The sequence below is a fragment of the Hemitrygon akajei genome, chromosome 8 (assembly GCF_048418815.1).
Source record: "Hemitrygon akajei chromosome 8, sHemAka1.3, whole genome shotgun sequence".
Lineage (NCBI taxonomy): Eukaryota > Metazoa > Chordata > Chondrichthyes > Myliobatiformes > Dasyatidae > Hemitrygon > Hemitrygon akajei.
This window is the reverse complement of record NC_133131.1, coordinates 846,659-862,841: the sequence shown is the minus strand read 5'-3', so window position 1 is coordinate 862,841 and position 16,183 is coordinate 846,659. Positions and strand designations below refer to the sequence as shown.

General features: G+C 45.7%; 1 protein-coding gene across 1 annotated transcript in view; it reads right to left on the bottom strand.

Moving 5' to 3' along the window:
- Positions 1 to 6,323: 6,323 nt before the first annotated feature.
- LOC140731533 (fructose-bisphosphate aldolase C) overlaps positions 6,324 to 16,183 on the bottom strand; it is a 35,540-nt gene continuing 25,680 nt past the window's right edge. Inside the window, exons 5-9 of the mRNA XM_073053002.1 lie at positions 13,772 to 13,932; positions 13,092 to 13,175; positions 10,965 to 11,139; positions 10,105 to 10,304; positions 6,324 to 7,093 (exon numbers count right to left, since the gene is read on the bottom strand). Of these exons, the coding sequence (XP_072909103.1) occupies positions 6,998 to 7,093; positions 10,105 to 10,304; positions 10,965 to 11,139; positions 13,092 to 13,175; positions 13,772 to 13,932 (716 nt within the window). The 3' untranslated portion in view covers positions 6,324 to 6,997. The remainder of the gene's footprint in view (positions 7,094 to 10,104; positions 10,305 to 10,964; positions 11,140 to 13,091; positions 13,176 to 13,771; positions 13,933 to 16,183) is intronic.

Here is a 16,183-nt window from a genome sequence, read left to right as displayed (position 1 = left end):
CACACAAAATGGTGGAGGAACCCAGCAGGTCAGGCAGCATCAATGGAGGGGAATAAAGATCCTGATGAAGGGTGTCGGCCCGACATGTTGACTCTATATTCCTCACCAGAGATGCTGCCTGATCTGCTGAGTTCCTCTGCCACTTGGTGTGTATTACTCTGGATTTCCAGCATCTGCAGATCTCTTGTGCCTATGTCTACCATTGATGTGTCCTCGCCCACATCTCCTCCATTTCCTGAAAAATCTCATCTTCCCAGAGCCATAACGGTGATAAAGTTCCTTTTGTTCTTACCTACCACCCATGAGTTCCTCTTATCCATACCATGAGCATCTGCATCCAGCACATCATCCTCCATAACTTCCACCATCTCCAAAGGGTTCTTTGGTTCACCCCCCCCCCACACACACACACACACACACACACACACTTTCCCAGGGATCACTCCCCTTCACCCATTTTTGCCTCCTTCCCTGTCCCTTTGGAAACATTGAAATCCTGTAACATCAAGTAGTCAACGTCCTTGCGATAGTTGTTCTCGGTAATGGCCACAAGCTGTAGTTCCACGCACACCCCAAATCCATGTACTGATCTATCCTCTCTAACCTCACTGTACACTCAGTGGCCACTTTGTTAGGTACCCCCTGTCATACAGGGAACATCTGAGTCAGCGAGGGAGGGAACTGGAAGGGAGCAATCATTCTACTGGGACTACTCTATCGACCAGTCCACTTCAAGATTTGACGTTGTATGTTCAGAGATGCTGTTCTGCACACCACTGTTGTAATGTGTGTTTACTTGAGTAACGATTTCCTGTCAGCTTGAACCAATCTGATCATTCTCCTCTGACCTCTCTCATTATCAAGGATTTTTTGTCCATCGGGCTGCCGCTCACTGATATTTTTTGTTTTTTGCACCATTCTCTGTAAACTCTAGAGACTGTTGTGTCTTAAAATCCCAGGAGATCAGCAGTTTCCGAGATACTCAAACCACCCTGTCTGGCACCAACAATTATTCCATGATCAAAGTCACTTAGATCATATTTTTTCTCATTCTGATGTTTGGTCTGAACACCAATCGAACCTCTGGACCATGTCTGCATGTTTTTATGCATTGAGTTGCTGCCACACGATTGATTAGATATTTACATTGACAAGCAGGTGTGCCTAATAAAGTGGCCACTGGACATGTGTCAGGAAAACCATCTCCCTCTGGTGCTACTTTCAAGGAATAGGGATCTGTATTCCCAGGTCCCTTTATTTTGTTCACACTTCAGTGCCCTACTGTGGAGTCTGGAAGTAGACGGTGTGAAAAAAATTGACCATTGGCATTAATAATTTGGATAACAATGTGGAAAACTGGATCATTTTTGCAGATGACACCAAGATTGGGGGTGTAGTGGACAGCGAGGAAGACAATCAAAGCTTGCAAAGTGAACTGGACCACTGGAACATGGGCTGAAAATGGTAGATGGAAGTCAATGCAGACAAGTGTGAGTCATTGAGCTTTGAGAGGATCAACCAGGGTAGTGACCAGCAGGCATTGAGGAATGCAGTAGAACAGAGAGATCTGGAAATACAAATCCATAATTCCTGGAAAGAGGAATCTCAGGTAGACAGGATTGAAAAGAGAGCTTTTAGCACACTGGCCTTTATAAATCAAAATACTGAATGTAGGAGCCCCTTGGTTAATGGTATGGGTGCATGGCATGAAAAAAGGTAAAATGAAAGGTGAGATTTTATGGGGAACAGGTGAACATCTTCTTTCAGAGGGGAGTGCGAGTGGAACGAGCTGCCAGTGAACGTGGTGGATGCAGGTTCAATTATTCATTTCAGAGAAGTTTGGATAAGTGCATGAATGAGAGAGGTATGGAGGGATATGGTCTGGGCGCAGGTTGATGGGACCTGAGAAACAGACTAACATGCTAGCGGAGACTAGATGGGCTGAAGGGCCTGTTTCTGTGCTATAGTGCTCTATGACTCTATGATAGCAAAGAAACAGGATTTATTTGTGGTTTTAACCCGGCCTCTCTTGTCTCTGCTATTGGGCAGAAGATACAAAAATCTGAAAGTACATTCCATTAGGCTCAAGGACAACCTCTTCTGGGTTGTAAGAAGACTATTAAATGGTCTCCTAGTAATGATAAAATAGACTCTTGACCTCACAAGCTACCTTGTTATCATCTAACACCTTATTGTCTACCTGCACTGACTATAACACTTCATTCTGCATTTTGTTATTGGTTTACCTTGTTCTACCCCAATACATTTGGTAATGATTTGATCTCTATGAACAGAATGCGAGACAAGGTCCTCACTGTATCGGGACATGTGACAGCAATAAACCAATTCCAATTCAACCGGGCGTCATGTCAAACAGTGCTGGAAATCCAACATTGGAAACAAACAAGCAGGAAGACTTGGCTGTGTGGATTCAGAACTGGCTCGCCCATTCCAGAAGGTGATAGGTGAAGCCAGGTGGGTGGGAAAGGTCAAGGGTAGGAGAGGAGAGAGGGAAGGAGGAGGGGGCCCTGGGGGAAATAATAGGCAGGTGAGAAGTAGTAAAGGGTCAGAGTGGGGAATAGAGGAAGGAAGGAAAATTTTTTTCACTGGAAGGAGAAATTGATATTCATACCATCAAGGTGGAGGATAGCCAGATGGAATACAAGGTGCTGCTCCTCCATCCTGAGGTTAGCCTCATCTTGGCACGAGAGGAGGTCAGGGAGTGACATGTCGGCACAGGAATGTTTGGCCACCGGGAAGTCTTGCTTGTGGTGGATGGTGCAGAGGTGCTTGTGTGTTTCCATGTGGTAACAGTATTGTGGTCAGCAGCTCGCTCCGGCATTCCTAGTGGCCAGTACTATTTATTATTCTTGTGTTAAAGTACGTTCATGGGATAATAGTGGGATGTTCAAGCTCACTTATTGTTACATTTTAGCTCGGGTTATATAGCTGTTCGCTTGTGTGTTTGTGGGTCACGCATTAGCAGGTCAGATAGAAACATAGCAGGTCAGACAGAAACATAGCAGGTCAGATAGAAGCATAGCAGGTCAGACAGAAACATAGCAGGTCAGATAGAACAGACAGAAACATAGCAGGTCAGACAGAAACATAGCAGGTCAGGTAGAAGCATAGCAGGTCAGATAGAACAGACAGAAACATAGCAGGTCAGACAGAAACATAGCAGGTCAGGTAGAACAGACAGAAACATAGCAGGTCAGATAGAACAGACAGAAACATAGCAGGTCAGGTAGAACAGACAGAAACATAGCAGGTCAGATAGAACAAACAGAAACATAGCAGGTCAGATAGAACAGACAGAAACATAGCAGGTCAGGTAGAAGCATAGCAGGTCAGATAAAATCTGAAGGAAGAGAAATGGTTGATGTTTTAGGTCCAGGGCCCTTTGGGAAGAATATCAAAGAGAAGACACAACAGTGGCAAATAAGAGGTACTGGAGGCAGATACAGTGTGGAACAGGCCCTTCTGGCCCAACGAGTCACACCCCCAACAACCCACCCATTTAACCCCAGCCCTGCGCTGTTCTGTGATTAGGCTAACGACTCTGACTGGTGAAAAAAAATTGTTACAGAAACTGCAATGAATAATCCTATGCAACTGTATGGAAGACAGAGATAGAGGAGATTCTGGTTTGGGAGGGAAGATTTCCTTTTGCACAAAGGTTTGAGAAAGAATCTTGACTATTTTCCACCTGAATTACAAGTTTAAACATATTTAAATGTAGATGAACTGAACACACTGATGAGGAAGAGGGAGGAGTGGAGAATCCGTCATTGTGCCTGGTGCCGGCCCCCTAGGCCTGAGTCGACGTAGTAGTAGTAGCAAATATTCACCACAGTAGGGTAGCAGTTAGTGAGACGTGATTACAGTTGGGGCATTGGAGTTTAGAGCTGAGAATCAGAATCAGGTTTATTATCACCGGCATGTGACGTGAAATTTGTTTCAGCATCCTCTGTGAGCAGGTTTGTATGTTCCTTCCTTGTACGTGGGTTAGTACTAGTTAGTCAGTTAATAGGTCATTGCAAATTGTCCTAGCAAGAAAGAGGAATGGATGGTGGTTGGGAAGAAAGCTGTTTTTTTTTATTTTGTGATAGAGAACGAAGTAGGCCCTTTGAGCCGAGCCATGCCTTTCCGGCAACCCCAATTAACCCTAACCTAATTTACAATCACCATTAACCTATCCGGTACGTCTTTGGACTGTGGGAGGAAACCAGAGCACCCGGAGAAATACCAATGCATTCCACGGGAACGACATACAAGGTGTAGGAAACCTTGGTTTTCTAGTGATATTGAGGCCCTGGTTAAGGAGGGTAAAAAAGGAGACGCATAGCAGATAAACACAGGTAGGGACATATGAGGTGCTTATGGAGTATAAGAAATACAAGAGAACACTTAAAGAAATCAGGAAGGCTAAAAGAAGGCATGTGGTTGCCCTCGTAGACAAAGTGAAGGAGAATCCCAAGGGATTCTACAGATATGTTAAGATCAAAAGGATTGCAAGGGACAAAATTAGTTCTTGGGAAAACCAGAATGGTAATCCATGTGTGGAGTCAGAACAAATAGGAGAGATCTTAAATGCATTCTTTCCATCTGTATTTACTCAGGAGATGGACCCAGATGTGAGGCAAATCGGCATCAACTTCATGGATCCTGTACAGAGGAGGAGGTGCTTGCTACCTGGAGGCAGATCAGGGTGGACAGATCTACAGGGCCTGACAAGGTGTTCCCTCGGACTCTATGGGAGGCAAGTGCAGAAATTGCCAGGACCTTTGCAGAGACATTTAAATCCTTAGCAACAGGAGAGGTACTGGAAGCTTGGAGGATAGCCAATGTTATTCCACTGTTTAAAAAAGACTCTAAACAGAAACCGGGAAATGACAGCCTGGTGAGTCGGACATCAGCTGTGGGAAAGTTATTGGAAGGTGTTCTAAGGGACCGGATATATAAGCATCAGGATAGATATGAATTAAGGATAGTCAGCATGGTCTCATGTGTGGTAGGTCATGTCTAACCAATCTTAAGAGTTTTTCATGCAAGTTACCGGGAAAGTGGATGAAGACAAGGCAGTGGATATTGTCTACATGGACTTTAGCATTTGCCAGGGTCCTGCATGGGAGGCTGGTGAAGAAGGTTCAGTCACTTGGCATTCAGGATGAGGTAGTAAATTAGCTTTGTGGGAGAAGCCAGGGAGTGGTAGTAAAGGGTTGCCTCCCTGACTGGAGGCCTGTGACTGGTGGTGTGCCACTGGGTCCATTGTTGTTTGTCATCTACGTCAATGATCTGGATGATAATGTGGTTAACTGGATCAGCACATTGGCAGATGACACCAAAACTGGAGTGCAGTGGACAGTGAGGAAGCTGTCACAGCTTGCAGTGGGATATACACCAGCTGCAAAAATGGCAGATGGAATTTAATACAGACAAGTGTGAGGCTTTGTTCTTCAGCAGGACCAACCAAATAGGTCTTACACAGTGAACGGTCGGGCACCGAGGAGTGTGGGAGAACAAAGGGATCTGGGAATACAGGTCCATAATTCATTGGAAGTGGTAGATAGTGTTGTAAAGAAAGCTTTTGGCACATTGGCCTTCATAAATTGAGTACAGGAGATGGGATGTTATGTTGAAGTTGTACAAGACGTTAGTGAGACCTAATTTGAAGTATTGTTTACAGTTTTGGCCACCTACCTACAGGAATGATGTAAACGCGGTTGAAAGAGTACAGAGAAAATTTACAAGGATGCTGCCAGGACTGGAGGACCTAAGTTATCAGGAGAGATTGGATAGGTTAGGACTGTATTCCTTAGAACATAGAAGATTGATAGCAGATTTGATAGAGGCATATCAAATTATGAGGGGTATAGACAGGGTAAATACAAGCAGGCATGAGATAAGCATGAAAGAGGAACACGAGGGGAAACATCTTCACTCAGAGTGTTATGAGAGTGTGAAATGAGCTGCCAACACAAGTGCTGCATGTGAGCTCGATTTCAACTTTTCAGAGAAATTTTGACAAATGCATGTAGTACGGGGTATGGAGGGCTATGGTTCCGGTGCAGGTCAATGGGAGTAGGCAGTTTAATTGGTTTTAGCATGGACTAGATAGGCCAAAGGGCCTACATCTGTGTTGTATTTCTCTATGACTCCTTACAGAATTGAACTGCAAACTCCAGAACTTCCTGAGCTGTAGGTGTCACACTAACCACTACTCCAATGTTTTGCACAGAGGTTTTGAGAAAGGAGCCTAAGAGATTTGCTACATGAATTACAAGTTGAAACATATTTAAATTGAGTAACAGAGAATAATATGAGAGTTTCTTCCCCGTTTATTGCAACTACTAGTAGGTGTAAAGTCAGTACAGTTATATATAACAAAATACTTTCCAACACAATACTCAGTGCTCCCACATAATCACATCTACAGTTGTGTGTTTTCACCACACACAATAAATACACAAACAGTGCATCTTCTGGGAGAAACGCCGTCTGTTTAACGATGTATGGATTAGTAATAAATAGTGTTAAATTTCCAAGTGTATAGCCACCTCTGGGATTTCACTGACAAGCTACGGTAACAGCTTCACATTGTGACACAGCAAACCGCATTGAGTATCTGATCTAAAGGAGGTTGTTGTTCATCACAAGCCTGGGTGAGTAAAAGGCAAGGCAGCTAACATTATAACACGGTTTAAACCTTTCAGAGAAGCAAGAACACACTGCGTTATATCAGAGGTTAGTACATCCAATAAGGAGCTGTTCATTTCTATTGAAAGGTCACGATAGAGGGTGAGACAAACTGAGCAGGGGTTATAGGAGATGGAGGGACAGTGAGTAGTCTTGCCCATTCTCTTAAACTTGGGTCACATCTATGCAGATTAACAATGCAGGCAGGCAGTGTGATCACGGTGTACGAGGCAGCAGAGGGTCAGCTGATTAGGAAAAGCCTATTGTAGAATTAGTTTTTTTATTGATTTTATTCCCTTCAGTAAGCATGATTTTCGATGTAGAGAGACTGGCTGGCTGCACCTTCTCCTTCACTGCTTGCTTCATACTGTCCAAGGGCAGCCAAACTGTTAACCTACAAAGTAATGACAAAGGTGATGAAGTAGAAAGTCTAAGTATACATTGTTTAGAAATGAGTCAGAACAATGCAGCCATTAAGCCCAGAAGAGTACCAGACTGCTGCCATTATAATGGGGTGTCTAAAATACTACTGTACCCCCAGTCACTAAAATAGACAGTCCCTGAGGCTTGTTGATTCTCATAGGGCCCTGTTACAGCAGCATCTCATAGTTCAGATTCGTATTTATTTACCACATGTACATCGAAACATTCAGTGAAACGTGTCACCTACATCAACGACCAACACAACCTCTGCATGTCGCACCACGCACGTGTACCAACGTAGCAAACCCACAATGCTCGGCAGAACACAACAAGCAATAAAACAACAGTAGCAAATCAAGCCTCTTCCCCCCTCCCCCTCCCACCCACATACACGGACAGTCTTCCAACTCCAGGATAGGCCTCCGGACCTCCAGTCTCCAGAGTTCAGGCTTCAGATCTTCAGTATTGAGTCCCGGGCCAGCCCAAGATGGAAACCAGAACCCCAGGCTCAAATTCCAGGAGCACCGACTGGCTAGGCCTCATGCCTCCGTGTGCCGCCTGCTCAAATAGACACCTGCTTGCTGGACCTCAAGTGCAAAGCGGAGGGCTGAACTTCAAATGTCCTCATCACCCATCCACAACATGAAGCAGAGCCCTGAGCTCTAACTCCCCCATATCTCTGACCCTAAACATTAATCTGACCTCTAACTCCCCACATCACTGTCCCTAAACCCTAATCTGACCTCTAACTCCCCACATCACTGTCCCTAAACCCTAATCTGACCTCTAACTCCCCCATATCCCTGTCCTTAAACCCTAATCTGACCTCTAACTCCCCACATCACTGTCCCTAAACCCTAATCTGACCTCTAACTCCCCACATCACTGTCCCTAAACCCTAATCTGACCTCTAACTCCCCACATCACTGTCCCTAAACCCTAATCTGACCTCTAACTCCCCACATCACTGTCCCTAAACCCTAATCTGACCTCTAACTCCCCACATCACTGTCCCTAAACCCTAATCTGACCTCTAACTCCCCCATATCCCTGTCCTTAAACCCTAATCTGACCTCTAACTCCCCACATCACTGTCCCTAAACCCTAATCTGACCTCTAACTCCCCACATCCCTGTCCCTAAACCCTAATCTGACCTCTAACTCCCCACATCATTGTCCCTAAACCCTAATCTGACCTCTAACTCCCCCATATCCCTGTCCCTAAATTTACCTCTAACTCCTCACATCCCTGTCCCTAAACTCTAATCTGACCTCTAACTCCCCACACCTCTGTCCCTAAAGTAAGATGCTGGGAGGTGATAGGTGGAAGAAGTAAATGGTTGAAGATGAAGGAATTTGATAGGAGAGGACAGTGGGCCAGGGATGAAAGGGATAGAGGGAGACAAATCACTGAATGTTAGAAATAACATGCACTGCTGGCGGCAGTAGTGGAAGCGGATACAATAGGGTCTTTTAATAGTGTCTTAGGTAGGTACATGGAGCTTAGAAAAAGACAGGGCTGTGCACTAGGGAAATCCCAGGCAGTTTCTGGAGTAGGTTACATGCTGGGCATACATTGTGGCCGAAGGGCCTGTAATGTGCTGTAGATTTCTATGTCCTATTTTCTAATAACAATGTCCATGCTATCAGATTGGAGGCAACCAGACAGAATACGAGGCAGTGTTCTCAACCTGGGAGCGGCCTCATAATGGCATTTTACCGTGTGAAGACCACAGTGCAAATTCAACTTTCTCTTCTTGCAGATCTGAGTGCCAGTAAGCTAAATAGTTCCTCAAAGAGTCAGTAAAGTGTCAGATTGGAGCAGCTCGGATTACAAGCCCATGTCCATGGTGGATGGTGATCCAGGGCAGAGTCCCTACCTCACCCACCCATAAAATCTGTGTTCCACCGACATACTACACGTGACACCAAAACTGGGGGCACAGTGGACAACGAGGAAGACCATCAAAGCTTGCAGCTTTATTGCACCAGCTGGGAAAATGGGCTGAAAAATGGCAGCTGGAATTTAATGCAGGCAAGTGTGAGATATAGACTCTTGAAGGCCAAATCAGAGTAGGGCTTACATAATGAACAGTAGGGCACTGAGGAGAGTGCAAGGGATCTGGGAATATCGATCCATAACTCCTCGAAAGTGGCCTCACAGGTAGACAGGGTCATAAAGTGAGATTTTGGAACATTGGTATTTATAATTCAGAGTACTGAGTACAGGAAATGGATGTTATGCTGAAATTGTAAAAGACCTAATTTGGAATATTGTGTACAGTTTTGGTCACCTGCCGACAGGGAAAGTATCAATTAGATTGAAAGAGTACAGGGAAAATTTACAAGAATGTTTCTGCAACTTGAGGACCTGAATTATAGGGAAAAGTTAAATAGGTTAGGACTTTATTTCCTGGAGTATAGGAGATTGAGGGGAGATTTGAAAGAGGCGTATCAAATTATGAGGGGCACAAATAGGGTAAATGCAAGCAGTTTTTTTCCCATTGAGGTTGGGTAAGACTAGAGCTAGAGGTCATGGGTGAAAGGTGAAATATTTAAGGGGAACCTGAGTGTAGAACGAGCTGCCAGCAGAAGTGGTGAATGCAGATTTGATTGCAACACTTATGAGAATTTGACTTTCCAAAGTGAATCAGTTCATACTTTCCTGGGCTGAGCTCTTTCTGCCACTTGCCCAATCCTATCAATATCCCACTGAACTCTCAACAACTTTCTATACTACCCACAACAATTTAAGAAAAGTTTGGATAAGTATGTGGATGGGAGGAGTATGGAGGGCTATAGTCCAGGTGCAGGTCGATGGGACCAGGCCGGATAACAATTTGGCATGGACTAGATGGGCTGAAGGGCCTGTTTCTAAGCTATATAACTGTGTTTTGTTTGGCATAGAGCATAAGTTCCCAGTATGATCGCTGGTCCACGACCCCAGCACACAGGTAGAAATCATTCCCCGAAAACACTTACCTCAGCTCGCTTCATGAACTCATTCTGCGCTACCTGCATATTCTCCTTCTCTCCACGCCAAGTGTTCAGCGCTGAGGCCTGCAAAGCTCGGCCATATGAGAAGGTCAGTGCCCATGGTTTTGGCAGTGGGCATTTATTGATAGCGTTGAGATTGATGGTAGCCTCCTCCTCACTCTGGCCTCCAGATAGAAATGTGATTCCTGGGAGAAAACAGACAATGTGAGTTTGTAGAACGAGGGAGGTCTGACCTGCATTTCCACCCTCCTCTTGTTAGGTGTGTCTTGTTAGAATGTCTGTTTAGCCTCATCATGGTAACTCCTGCCACGTGATATGGTGCATGGAAAGAAATAGAGAAAAAGGATGTTTTCTGATAAATATGCTCTGTGAAGATGTAGGACTCTTGGGGTATGGTGTTACCCTAGCTCTTGGGCACAGTGAGATCCACAAGGCCTATTTTCCAAGTTTCTTGGATAATTGCTAAGCAGTGGGGTATAATTTTATACACCAAGTCCACTCAAAACATAAACAATCTGCACCCACTTAAGATTTTAAAGAGATGAATTTTATGTCACACGCACATCGAAGCATACAGTGAAATGTGTTGCCTGCATCAAATCAAATCAGTGGGGATGTACTGGGGCAACATAGCATGGCCACAACTTAGTAACCCTAACCTGTCTGTATGTGTTTGGAATGTGGCAGGAAACCCAGGTGGTCATGGGAAAACTCCTTACAGACAGCGGCAAGAACCGAACCGAAATCCACGATTTCTGGTACGTTAGCCGCTACGCTCCTGTGCTGATATCAGTCAGCTCAGCAGCAGGTGCCTGTCATACTCCAGGTGACTGAGGTCCACATACCTGGAACGGCAGGTGGAACAGTGCGTCTCAGTGCAGTAACCGTGGCGGTGGCAATCTCCTCCGGGCTGTACTTGGTGGGGCACGAATGTCCGGGAGTTACCATGTTGGGTTTCAGCAAAGTACCTTCCAGGTAGATGTGATGGTCGCTCAGTGCTTTGTAGACAGCACCCAATACCTAAAATGCAAAGGCCACACATAGTGTTCTAATTACAGCTCAGCTCACAGAAAGATTCCCTTCTCCCTATTTAAAGATTCAAAGATATGTATACAGAATACAACTCTGAGACATGTCCTCCCGCAGGCAGCCATGAAACAGAGACACACCATGGAACACATCCAACACCCAATGCGTGAAAAGAGAACAAATTGCGCCAATGGCAAGGAGCGAGCGAACAACACATAGAATATCAAACACCAGAGCAGGACTCCAGCTGAACGCCTCATCGCCAGCCTGTTGCAGCCCGCAGAGCCGTTTTCACCAAAGCACCACTGTCTGCATTGAAGAGGGACAAAGCCAGAATAAGAATGCATGGGGAGGGAAAGAACACGTTAGAAGGTGATGGGTGAAGCCAGGTGGTTTGGGGGCGGGGGATGAAGTAAGAAACTGGGAATCTATAAGAAATCTGACAGGTGAGCAGAGTTATCATGGGAAAAGGGAAGGAGGAGGGGCACTAGGGGAGGTGATAGGCAGGTGAGGAGAAGAGGGAAGAGGAGGAATTGAAGAGTGGAAGGGAAGGAGGAGAAATCACTGAATGTTAGAGAAATTGATATTCATGCCATCAGTTTGGAGGCTACCCAGATGGAGTATGAGGTGGTGCTCCTCCAGCCTAACAGGGGCCTCATCGTGGCAGTAGAGGAGGCCGTGACCCCCCCGTGACGGAATGGGAATGGGGACTGGAATTTAAAAGGTTGGCCACTGGGAAATCTTGTTCTTGGCACTTGCTGTGCGTTACTGTGTTATACGGAGTTGTAGCGTCCTTTTGTAGGCATATCCAGCAAATGGTTACAGCAGATTAATGTCAAAAAATCTGTTATTAGATTTACTCACTGACTACTTTTGTTTCCTGTAACACCCTGCATTCATCAGTTTCTACCTCGTACCCCAGTTTGCATCACTGACTGGTGTGGAGGCGCCACTGCACAGGATCAGAAAGAGCTGCAGGAAGTTGTGAACTCAGTCAGCTCCACCGTGGGCATCAGCCTCCCCAACATTCAGGACATCTTCAAAAGGCAATGCCTTTAAAAGGTGGTGTCTATCATGAAGGACCCCCCTCACTCAGGACATGACTCTTCTCATTTCAGCAGGGCATTTGATAAGGCACCCCATGCAAGGCTTATTGAGAAAGGAAGGAGGCATGGATGGGATCCAAGGGGACATTGCTTTGTGGATCCAGAACTGGCTTGCCCACAGAAAGCAAAGAGTGGTTGTAGATGGGTCATATTCTCCATGGTGTTGGTGACCAGTGGTATGCCTCAGGGATCTGTTCTGGGACCCCTACTCCATGATTTTTATAAATGACCTGGATGAGGAAGTGAAGGGTTAGGTTTTCTGTTTCTATCTTTCATTAGGGAGGAGGTACAGGAGTCTGACGACACATAGCAATTCAAGAACAGATTCTTCCCCTGTATATCTATATTTGTATACACACACACACACACACTCACACTCACACTCACACTCACACTCACACTCACACTCACACTCACACTCACACTCACACTCACACTCACACTCACACTCACACTCACACACACACTCACACTCACACTCACACTCACACACACACTCACACTCACACACACACACAGAATGTACTCTGGTTAATTGGGTCACTGGTTAATCGGGGCAGCCACTTATTTGGGACAACTGTTAAAGAACAAAAATGAATGAAGAAAATGGCCCAAATTCCTTTTGTTGGGACACCATGCTGCTTAATTGGGACAGGAGAATGTTGCTGACATGTTCTGAAATAACATCAGCTATGTGGCCGTTAGACACTACACTGTGCTTAGAGCGAACGGTATTTAAATAGCGTCAGTTGTGTGCTCGTGTTATGAGTCTATTTGGGAAGATTCAAAGAGCAGTGACGTACTGTTCTGATCAGTGCTGCATATACACAAGCCTACCTTCTCTGTGACATACTGACATCGTTTCAGGTCGTGATCACCATCAGGCAGGATCTCTGGCTCCACAATAGGAACGATACCATTCTGGAACACACAATGGACAGAGGTAAGGGGATTCTGGAAATTACCATTCAGGATCTGTTTTTGGTTTGAGCTTTCCCTGTTATTCTTTACCCATCTACAGCTCAATGGGACATCATTAAACTCAACTGGTTTGACAGCTAACTTTTCAATAGAGCACTGAGCCACATCAGAAATCCAGGACAATGTGACCATCTCTAACCACCAATAGTTCCCACCACCCCCACCCCCCCACACACACACACACCCCATGTCCTAATCCAGTTATCTAAGGCAGGATGTGCTGGCATTGGAGAGGATTCTAAGGAGGTTCACAAGAATGATCCTGGGATTGAAAAGGTTAACTCTCAAGATCTGGGCCTGTACAGTACTCACTGGAAGAGGGGGATCTCATTGAAACCTGTTGAATATTGAAAGGCCTAGATAGAGTGGATATGGAGAGAGTGTTTCCAATGTTGGGGGAATCTACACTGTCCATCAGTGAGGGAGGAATGTGTGTGTGGTGGGGGGAGGGTGATTACAAGACATAGTGATGGGAACTGCAACTCCAGCTTCAATAACACTCAGGAGAAAGCATCGTTGAAATTTTTCCACGTTACCTGCTGGCATATGCTGGCGTAACGGGCCAGGACATTTGCGTTCTCCATGATGGCAAGAGCAGATGGGGTTGTTGCACTGATTTTCAGTACACAACGCCACTTTGCAAAGTCTGCACCGTCCTTCTTGTACTGAGCACAACGCTCCGCTAATCCATCCAAGCCTTCAAGATGGAAAGACACCAGTTTGTCAGACTCAAAAATAAAAATACAAATGCAAATCTTCCATCTCTAACAAATAATTGTTTTCATTTTGTAACACAAGACATGATTGGTCAAACAAAATTATTTTTGGCTGAAAGCAATTCGGATGATTATGTTTAAACAGTGACTATTACCATTTGATCACTGTTCAACTCATTCAGTGGGAAAGTCCATATTCAGCAATTCCGAAGGCAGCCCTGAAGCAATTAACAATAAATCATGCAATGGGAATTCACTAAAATACACACCAGCCACGTTGGCCGAGTTTCATCTTCATCACCACACTGGTAACACTCCCCAACTCTTCCTGCACTGCTCTGATGGCTGCATTGGCACTGCTTCATACACCAGTGCTGAGCTCAATTTCATCAACTTTGCCTCCAGATTCCACCCTGCCCTTAAATTCATTCGGTGTATTTCTGTTACATAGAAACACAGAAAACTTACAGCACAATACAGGCCCTTCAGCCCACAAAGTTGTGCTGAAACATGTTCCTACCTTAGAAATTACTAGGCTTACCTATAGCTCTCTATTTTACTAAGCTCCGTGTACCCATCCAAAAGCCTCTTAAAAGACCCTATTGTATTCACCTCCACCACCGTTGCCGGCAGCCCATTCCACGCACTCACCACCCTCTGAGTAAAAAAATTACCCCTGGCATCTCCCCTGTACCTACTCCCCAGCACCTTATACCTGTGTCCTCTTGTGGCAACCATTTCAGTCCTGGGAGAAAGCCTCTGATTATCCACACGATCAATGCCTCTCAGTTAGATAGATAGAGTTAGATAGAGCTCTTAAAGATAGTGGAGTCAAGGGATATGGGGAGAGGGCAGGAACGGGGTACTGATTGTGTATGATCAGCCATGATCACAGTGAATGGCGGTGCTGGCTAGAAGGGCCGAATGGCCTACTCCTGCACCTATTGTCTATTGTCTATCACTATTTATGTTACCTCCCTCCCCTGTCTCGATCTCTGGAGAAAAACTGTCTACTGATATCTTTTATAAACCCTTCGACTCTCACAGCTATTTTCACTATACCTTTTCCCACCCTGTCACTTGAAAACTGCTATTCCCTTCTCTCAGTTCCTCTGTTTCCACCACATCTGTTCTCACCCAAGAGCCTCCACATCATTCTCCCTAACCTCTGCCATCTCCAACAGGATCCTACTACCAAGTACATCTTTCCCTCCCCCCTCCGCTCTCTGCAGGGATTGCTCCTTCCATGATCTAGTTGTCCACTGATCTCCCTCCCTCCCTGGGAGTGCAACACCTGCCCATTCACCACCTTCCTCACCTCCATTCAAGGCCCAAGCCACACCACCAGGTGAGGCAGCACTTCACCAGTCAGAGTCTGTCGGAGTCAGCTACTGTATCTGGTGCTCACATTGGTGAGACCCGACGTAGATTGGGGGACAGCATCGTCGAGCAATTTTGCTTCATCTGCCATGGAAAGCAGGATTTCCTGATGGCCATCCATTTCAATTTGATTCCCCACTCGCATTCCGGCATGTCAGTCCATGGCCTCCTGTACTGCAACATGACGAGGCCAAACTCAGGTTGGTGGAGCAACACCTCACATTTGGACTGGGTAGTCTCCAACCTGATGGCATGAACTTCGATTTCTCAAACTTCCAGTAACTTTCCCCCCACCTCCCCATTCTCTCTTTTTCCATTCCTCATTCTGGTTACTACAGCTCCTTCTCTTCTCCCCACCTGCCTACCACCTCCCTCTGGTGCCTCTGCTCCTTCCCCTTCTCCCACTGTCCACTCTCCTGTCAGATTCCTTCTTCAGCCTTTACCTCTTCCACTTATCACCTCCCAGCCTCTCACTTCACGCCATCTTCCCCCTCACCTCTCGCTGTGAAACGGAGACACCTCTTTTTCCCTTATGAGAGAGCCTGCAGTATGTTGAATTACCGGGTGAACGAGTAGCCTTTGGGGTACTGCAGGTCTGTGTCTTTATTGATGCTTTGCTGCAGCTTGAGTGCTCGGTGGGGGGGGGGGGGGGCGCCAATGCTTTTTGCTGGAGGGGGGAGGGGAGATCGTTGCTCGCTGCCGCTTACGCATGGGAGGGGGGAGCGGGGGGGACTTTGGGGTTCTAACATTTAACTGTCATTCATTCTTTGGGGCACTCCTCTGTTTTTGTGGTTGGTTGTGAAGAAAAAGCATTTCATGATGTATATTGTATACATTTCACTGACATTAAAT